At 41.5% G+C, this 9,282-nt stretch overlaps 1 protein-coding gene across 4 annotated transcripts in view; it reads left to right on the top strand.

The window, feature by feature from the left end:
* The first annotated feature begins 5,113 nt into the window (after positions 1–5,113).
* Grm1 (glutamate metabotropic receptor 1) overlaps positions 5,114–9,282 on the top strand; it is a 376,706-nt gene continuing 372,537 nt past the window's right edge. The window contains exons 1-2 of one of the 4 annotated variants that reach the window (XM_076926849.1): positions 5,114–5,592; positions 6,951–7,969. In XM_076926849.1, the coding sequence (XP_076782964.1) occupies positions 7,270–7,969 (700 nt within the window). In that variant the 5' untranslated portion in view covers positions 5,114–5,592; positions 6,951–7,269. Of the gene's footprint in view, positions 5,593–5,623; positions 7,970–9,282 lie in introns of those variants that run through there. The other 3 variants (XM_076926847.1, XM_076926850.1, XM_076926848.1) reach the window with 3 other exon arrangements.

Below are 9,282 nucleotides of genomic sequence, written 5' to 3'. Positions count from 1 at the left end.
TATAGCTACAACATCAGATGGAGGGTATGTTTCAATTATTTACTACATTCTTTTCTCATTTTAATTTTTAAAATTTAACATATGCAGAACAGTAAGTAAAAAGGTTTTTTTTTTTTTTTTTTTTTTTTTGCTCAGGTTTGAAAAATATTTCACTGCTTCAAATGTCACAACACGTGTAGTATGAATATGGTTTTAAAGAGTTTAAATGTTAATTAGACTATCTGTTTACTTTGAGGCAGAAGCAAATAAAAATAAAATAAAATAAAATAAAATCAGATCACTCTCCCTATGCTAAGTGTAAAATAAACAAGAGGCCTGGTAGCCCAACTTAAACCTTAGAGAAAGTCACTAGTAGAAAATAGTTATTTTTGGTGTTTAAAAGCAACACATTTGTTCAATGAATAAGCACATACCATGATTGAGAAATGGCAATATTATAGGGTACAACATAAAGTAAGAACAGACATTACTGTGCTTCCAGAATAATTATGGTTGCCTCATTCTTCTGAATCATATTTCAGAGCTTCAAATAGTAATGTTTGGACGGTTGAGGAAGAACAACATGTATCCAAACACATGTCTCTTAGTCCATCTGCAGGAGCAGAGAGTGCCTTGTTGTTTCTTAGCTGCATATGGTGGCTGATGGTACTTTCCATTTTATTTCTATGTATTGTTCTTGCCTAATTACTCACACCAATAAATCAGTAGAATACATAGCAGTTTGGACTCTTTTAGATCTTATCCCTCAAAACAGTTAACTTACTTCATTAATCACCCAAGTTTACTTTTCTCAAAATATATTTATTCTTTTTTTTCTGTATATAAGTGTTTGCCTGCATGAATGTCTATATAGTATGGATGTTTCTGTTGCCTGTAGAGGCCAGAGAGCACACTGGATCACCTAGAACTGGAGTTACAAGTGGTTGTGAAGCTGCTATTCAGTTGCTGGGAATCGAACCCAGGTCTTCTGCAGTAGCTGAAAATATTCTTATCCACCGAGCCATCTCTTCAGCCTCCCGATAACATTTTATGAAAATCTTTTTACTTTTTGAAGAAAGAAGTTTTATCATATAATTATCTCTATGTATTGTTCAGAGCATAAAGCCCAGTCTTGATATGACAATTTATTCCTCAATTTAACTGGAGTAGATAACCAAACTGAATAAATAAATAAACTGAAAATTTTCATCAGGGCCTGGAATATCCTACAACGCTCGTGAGTTGAATGTTGGAATATAAGGAATGTTGCTAAGTCAATTGTCCACAAAGTAATGTACTTTATGGAAAGGGATGATAGTCACTATATGTGACATTGGTCTACCTTGAACATCCGTTCTATTCCCTTGGTAATACATTACATATCAATTTTCCACAAATGAATTTTCTACAAAGACCTTCTCTGATCTCATTTCTATTTTCAGTCAGTGCTACCTCTTTAGTAATGAGTTTATTATCTCTTGTGTATACTTCACTTCCACATTCCAACGACCGTGTAAACGTTAATTTTCAAAATGCCCACTAGAGTCCACTATAATTTCCAATTCACATTTAACGTCTTCGTTGCCTTTTCTTCTCATTACATTTCTTGTTTCAAGGATTTGGACTTTTGACTGATTTTATGAGGGAAATTTTAACATCTTTACTTATAATCTAGATTTATTCCTCCATGGCATAAAATAAATTCTTATGACAGAATTTAATAATAATTATGTATGTTCTAATAAGGAAAGGGAGTAATTATTGTGGACAGTATTTGCTTTGTTACCATATATTCACATGATGAATATTATTATGTTGTATTTATTTTTACAGCAACATATGGACGAGATTTTATTTTATTTTATTTTATTTTATTTTATTTTATTTTATTTTATTGAGACAGGGTGTGGTGGTTTGAATGCCAAATGCCTACCACAAGCTCAGGTACTCAAATGCTTGCTCTCCAGTTGGTGGCACTGGTTGAGAGTGTCTTAGTCCACATTTTATTGCTGGGAAGAGACACCATGACCACAGCAACTCATAAAAGAAAGCATTTAATTGGGGGCTGCTTACAGTTTCAGAGGGTCAGCCTGTTATCATCATGGCTGGAAGCATGGCAGCAAGCATGGTACTGGAACAGAAGCTGAGAGCTACATAGCTACATCTAGTCTACAAGCAGAGAAAAAGGAGATAGATAGATAGATAGATAGATAGATAGATAGATAGATAGATAGACAGACCGACCAAGGTCACTCTTCCTAATCTTTCTAATCCTCCTTAATACTGCCACTCTTTGATGACTAAGCATTTAAATATATGAGCATATGGGGGCCACTCTTATTTAGATTGCCACAGAGAGTTTTAGGGGGCGTGGCCTTTCTAGAGGAAGTGTGTCTCTGGGTGAGGGTTTTAAGATAACATAGCTTCTATTTACTTCCAGATTGCTTTCTGCTTTGCTCTTGCAGTTGAAATGTAAACAAAACAAAACAAAAGCAAAAACAAACAAAAAAATCCCTCAGCTTCCTGCTTCTGCTTCCATGTCTGCTGCTTGCTGCCATGCCGCCCCTCTCTGATGGACTCTTGGCACTCTGGAATCATAACCCCAAATAATCTCTTCCTTCTACAAGTTGCTTTGATCATGGTATTTTATCAAAGCAACAGAATAGTAACTAATACACAGGTATCACACTCTGTATGTGTCCCAGACAGGTCTAGAACTCATGTAGCTCAGGCTGACCTCAAACTAGTGGCAAACCCTCCTCTCTTAGCCTTCCAGCACTGGAATTGCAGGCACGTGCAACTATGTGGGTCCTGCCACTTATGTTAGACTGCTTACCAGATACTCTCTTATTATTATTGGTTTTTATTGAAAATTGATGCTTCGCTCATAGAATATACCGTAACCAGCGTTTTCCCTTTCTCTACTTCTCCCCCCCCAGCTCAGCTCCCCTCCAGACCCACTCCTTTGTTTTCCTTCAGCAAGGAGGAGGCCTCAAAGAGATGACAGCCAAACATGACAATAGATACAATAAGACAAGGCAAAAGCTTTCATATCGATATTTTTTTTTTGTTTAATCACTACTGCATCTTACATTTATTAGAGTTCCAAAGCAAAATACTGATGGCATTTTTGTGTACCAGTAACAAATCATTTGCTAAGTGCAATATACTGTCCTATCAGCACTGAATAAATATTAACACTCAGTGCCTTTCAATTCATTCACCTCAAGAAATTAGGATAAGATAGCATATTATACTTAATCTGTGATTTGTTAGCAGTGTAAAATAATCTTATTAGTATCTTGCTTTTGAAAACCTATTACTATAAAAGGTAATGAAAAAGAAAACTCAATTGACGATTTCAAGAGGCTGTATTTGAAATTAATCTGTAATTCTCACATATATAATATGTATGTGTGTATATATTATATATAATACGTATGTATAGTGTATGTGTGTGCATGTGCTTGACATGAATGAAGATGATTCCCAAGTTTATCTTCCTTCTTTGAATGGATAGTTTTGACTTAGGATATAAAATAAATTTTAAAGCATTATTAAATCTCAACTTTTAATTATTCCTTCTGTGTAGACAGTCTTCTAAAGGATAGCAATATGTTACATCAAAGACCTTGAGCTTCGGTGAGAACATAATGAAGGCAATTGTGAACTTCAGGGTCACTGCTTTCTTTGATTTGGGGGAAAGCTTAGGTTACTTTTGCTTGATAAAACGCCAAGGCCAAAGTAACTCAGTGAGGAAAGGGTTTACTCAGCTTATGTGTCCACATCACAGTTGACCATCAAAGGAAGTCAGGACCCAAACTCACACAGGGCAGGAACCTGGAGGCAGCGGCTAATATGAAGTCCAGGTAAGAACACTTCTTACTGGCTTACTCCTTGGGGGTGGAGGGGAGTTGTCTCTGAGCCAGCTTTCTTACAGAACCCAGGACTATCAGGCCAGAGATGGTACCACCTACAATGGCCTGTGTCCTCTCACACCAATCACCTTCTAAGAAAATACCCTATAGACTTGTAAACAACCCAATCTTATGAAGGCATTTTCTCAATTAAGGCCTCAATAGAGTCCTCTCTGATGACTCTAGCCTATATCAAGTTGACATAAAAGTAGCCAGTTACTAATTCAGACAGTTACTAATTCATATACAGAATATTACAATTGAGGAAAAGCTCAGAAAAAAATATGTTTAGAGATTATGAAGCCAGAATGACATGATTTAAAATTTAAGCTCAAGTGGTTGTTAAAGGAAGTGAAATCCTATAGCTTTAGTTCGATCTTCTGAAAATTCAGAGAGTGGATTTGCCCTATTTGTGAAGACCCAGACTTAACTGTTCTTCATTCCTTGGAGTAAATAGGTGGTCTTTGTTATTTTGGTTGGTTTTGTTTGTTTCTTTTTCCAGAACTGAGAACAGAGATCTTATAATCTGTAGAGTACACTCTTGCTTCAGTCCATTCTTCTTGGTAAAGCAGGTAAGAAAATCCCTTTTTAGGTTGCCTAAAAATACAGTTCAGAAATGTCTGACACTTGAGAGAAATAAAAAACAAAACATCCAGATCAGGAAGACTGTTTGTTCTTGACTAGAGGCATTTCTCTTCCCAACTTCTGACAGAGTACACAGTTGAAGTTATGCATGGACCGATGTGCCCCACCCCTAATATCAAGATGAGGTAAACAAGGATGATCAAGGGCTCCCACATAGGCTGGTTTCTGCTCCAAGGGGCTTTAACTAGAAATGGAAAAGCTCCATGTCATTTATGTCCTCTGAAAAAACGCCAGGACTCATTCTGTTCAGCCACCCTGCCCCCAGAGAAATGTGATTTAACTTCCTTCATGCAGTAAGACCTGTCGGGAAGGTGCTGTCAATCTGGGAGGGATTTGGATAAGTGTTTTTCACTCCAGTGTTTTCATGTGACCTCTTGTTCTCAATTTAGATACATCTTGACCTGGAAAAGGTGGGTGCTGTTTGCCACTCTGCATTTGGCTATTCCTGTTTTAGGATGTACATGTTCCTTCTTCCCCTTGCCCCCACCCCCACCCCCATGAAATCTCTTTCCATCCTCTTTGAAACCTGCCAACAGAGACTTGTCCCTAGATAGATATACACATACACTGTTTTTCTAGTTGTGGTACTTATTTTCAAAGAGAGGAAAAAAAATCTGAGTCTCTAAGATAACTGCAAAGGATAACAATCCCCCCAGCCAGCCCAGGAGACCCTCACTCCTCTGGCAAGACACACTACTGACTATCTGTATGCCTGGCAGCCTCTTTAAGTCCTCAGACAGATAGTACAGTAGTTGAGAAATGACAGCTCCTGCATTCTCTAGCTTCTCTTCCTCCTCTATCAAATGGCTGTTTTTTATACATTAGGTATTAGACAAACCTTGGGTGACCTGCTTTTTTTTTTTCCCCGACTTCGCCTCCCTCCCCCTGTTTTTTTTTCTCTTGCGGTATAATAGTGTTGAAGAAAGAGGGCACTAGTGTACAGCCCAGATCGCATCCTTGCACCGTCTGGATTAGAGCTGAGGTGTCTGCGAACCGAGGGCGGCTGCAGTCCTCTGACCTGGGACCAATAGCTCTGTCTACCCGGACTCAGGTAGGTCTTGGAGTACATACCCCAAACTGGCTCAGGTGAGCGGATATCTTCCTGCGGTGAAGCCCACCCGGCAAAGGAAGGTACTGGTGTAATCTATCTGATTTTCTCCTGGATCTAGGAGGATCTTCGTTTATTTATCTCTTTGAGTCCTGCATGTATGAGAAGCAGCGAGGAGCGCTGGGCATCTGGCTTGATCCCACCCCCCTTTTGTGTCTTGCCTCCTGAGCTTTCATTCTCCGTCTGCTCCCCGCTGCCCCCTTTTCATCTTGACTCTCACCTTGAGAAAGGGATCGGGGAGGGACGGGAGAGGGAGCCAACTTCAGTCCCGCAGGTGCCTCTACCCCCAAAGCAGTTGGATGGAGTATAAAGCTGCAGAACTGCCAGACGAAGAGAATGAGGGTGGAGAGATGCTAGAGAAGCGATAGAAAGGGTGTGTGTGTGTGTGTGTGTGTGTGTGTGTGTGTGTGTGTGTGTGTAGAATGCGAAGGAAGAAAGGGAGGTCAAGAATTTTCAGGCGTTGCAAGGAAAGGTGTCGCCTCCTGGCTCTAAGCGCTGTCCAGGGTTCTGACAGTGGAGTGGCTTAGGCGGTTGTGACAACAACGACCCCCATGCCTAGCTACCTTTCTTCCATTTCTTACAGTGATGCAAAACCCCAAGGGTTCCGATACATAGGCGGATGCAGGATACCCTCCTCTTCCCTAGCCTCATCTCGAAAAGCAAGTTACCTTCTGCACTCTTCCTTGAACATCTACAGTAAGCCTCATTTCTTAGGGGGTGCAACATAGCAAACCCCAACACAGGGAGACTACCAGGCGTTGCCTTAGTAACTAATATGGCTTTTTCACAAGCTGTCGCATTTACATTTACTACTAAAATTGTGTGTCAGGGTCTCTTCAACCCTTAAGTGTTAAAGTAAACGGTGTTCCTATTGTTTGCGTTGCTTTAAAAACAACGCTTCAACCTCCCAAAGAGTTCCCAATTTGTCTTCTGGGGGAAAAAGTTGATCTTTCCAAACCCAGGAAAGTTCTCTGAGGTTGAAGAACTTAGCTCCTCCCCGCTTTTCTTTTCCCTCCCCTTGCCGCCCCCATCACCTGAGAAAGCTTGGTAGGTTTGGAAGAACCAAGAGGACCTGAGGCTGGAGGAAGGGGCGGGTCAGCAGGGCTCTGCACCTCTCAGGACCCGAGCATAGCAAGCAAGTAGGGCACACATTCGTCATTGACTAGAGCTGCCTCTAGGTGTTTTTGAAGGATGTGTTGAGGTGAAACGGACCGGACAATATTTAGCATCCCAGAACCTGGAGTTTAAATGCAATTTCTCCTGTAGCCCGGCATTGACTTCCCTCTGTTTTTCATCATCAGCGTCCAGCTCACGGCCACTAACGCGCCGCGCATTGCACACCTGATCCACACACCTTCGGGCACCAGTGAAAAAACGCGACTTGATTTTCAGAGAAGAACGCCCCCAGGGTGTGGGAGCGGTCGTGGAGGACCAGCAGGAGGAAGCATAGGGTAGAGGGGCGGTGGTGGAGGCAGAGAAAGCGTTGAACCAGCTGTGTTGGCCAAAAGCACAAAGCGGCAAAAGCCAGCGGCGGGCATCTGGGTTGTTCGCGCTGGGAACCTGCAGGCGGGACCAGCGTGGGAACGTGGCTGGCCCGCGGTGGACCGCATCTTCTCCACGATGGTCCGGCTCCTCTTGATTTTCTTCCCAACGATCTTTTTGGAGATGTCCATTTTGCCCAGGATGCCTGACAGAAAAGTACTGCTGGCAGGTGCCTCGTCCCAGCGCTCCGTGGCGAGAATGGACGGAGATGTCATCATCGGAGCCCTCTTCTCAGTCCATCACCAGCCTCCAGCCGAGAAGGTACCCGAAAGGAAGTGTGGGGAGATCAGAGAACAGTACGGTATCCAGAGGGTGGAGGCCATGTTCCACACGTTGGATAAGATTAACGCGGACCCGGTGCTCCTGCCCAACATCACTCTGGGCAGTGAGATCCGGGACTCCTGCTGGCACTCTTCCGTGGCTCTGGAACAGAGCATCGAGTTCATCAGAGACTCCCTAATTTCCATCCGAGATGAGAAAGATGGGCTGAATCGCTGCCTGCCTGATGGCCAGACCCTACCCCCAGGCAGGACTAAGAAGCCTATTGCTGGAGTAATCGGCCCTGGCTCCAGCTCTGTGGCCATTCAAGTCCAAAATCTTCTCCAGCTGTTCGACATCCCACAGATTGCCTATTCTGCCACAAGCATAGACCTGAGCGACAAAACTTTGTACAAATACTTCCTGAGGGTGGTCCCTTCTGACACTTTGCAGGCAAGGGCGATGCTTGACATAGTCAAGCGTTACAACTGGACCTATGTCTCTGCAGTCCACACAGAAGGTAGGCACTATATTTGGGGAAGAAAACTACCAAGAGCCAATGAATTGTATGGTCTGTGTCCAGGAGCGTAGCGAATGTAGTCTCTGTTTATTTCTAGCACAGCAGGAAGCTGACTTTACCCTTCGCAGTGCACGCCCACCTAGGCATAGCTTTTTATCTTCTTTCCCTGGTAATTACAGTGCAGCAAAACCATATTCCAGAGTGTTTCTGGGGTAGGAGGAAAAGAAAAAACATGGAAACTGCATGGAAAGGTGTCCAGCTGAAGACTGGACTTAAAGATCTTAAGGTGGTGTGCCCTGGTAGTCTGTGTTTGTATTTGGTAGGGTTATTGGTCTAAGATACAGGTACTGCATTTCCTTTCAATGAGTGGTAAATGGTTTCCCAAGCTTAATGGGTTAATCAAAGTGAGTAATTCACACACACACACACACACACACACACACACACACACTCCACTTCCAGTCTTTTACTGTGGATTTGAAAGGAGAGCTTGTAAGTTTTATTTTTGTCTTAGCTGAAAGTATGCTCTCTTGTCCTCTGGTGCTCCTGGTCATACACTCAAAACTTCCCTGGGAATGGGGCATTCATTCATCTTCTGTAGGATACCAGAAAGGCCCATTTTAAATTCTGGAATACCTTACATACAAAAATCAAATATTTGAAACTATTTGTTTATTCCCCTTCCTTTGCGTGCCAAAATCATACACCCCTCCCTTCCAGTTACCTTGTTTATACGAGAAATGCTGCTGAGAATATCTTGGAGTTGAGTTTGGGTTTAGAGTATTCAACGTCATAACCTTGCTGTGCAGAATTTAAGGAAAGACCAATTAGAAATCTCCAACAAAAGGACAGCAGATATCAGATTTAAAATGGCTTTTGAAAAATGAAGTAGTCTGACCTGAGGTTAAAACTTTGATTCTCCCCCACCCCCAGAATATTATAGATGTGAATTCTTGGAGACTTTTTACATTAAAGATTTCTTCCTATGTTCACTAAAGCTTATATGGAGTTTTGGATATAATGAGATTTTTTGACTTTATTGATTCTAACTTCTCTAGAGGCTTTATAAGAAATCTGAGTACCTGGTTATAAATTAACTTCTAAGATGACAATTCACAAATATTTATTTGTCATGAACAAAAGATTGAAAAGTATTACATTCGTATTTCATAAAATCAAAATAGTAAAGAAAGGACATAGATATAGTTTCATTGCAAAATGCTCAATGTTCAGTTATTAAAGTGGTTGTGGCCTTAATGTAATGGATGCTTTGGTTGATAAAGAGAACAGAGTTTTCAAAACAAACTAAAGTC

This window comes from Arvicanthis niloticus, chromosome 28, assembly GCF_011762505.2.
Source record: "Arvicanthis niloticus isolate mArvNil1 chromosome 28, mArvNil1.pat.X, whole genome shotgun sequence".
NCBI lineage: Eukaryota > Metazoa > Chordata > Mammalia > Rodentia > Muridae > Arvicanthis > Arvicanthis niloticus.
Note: the sequence above shows the minus strand (reverse complement) of the source record. Positions and strands in the feature narration are given on the sequence as shown.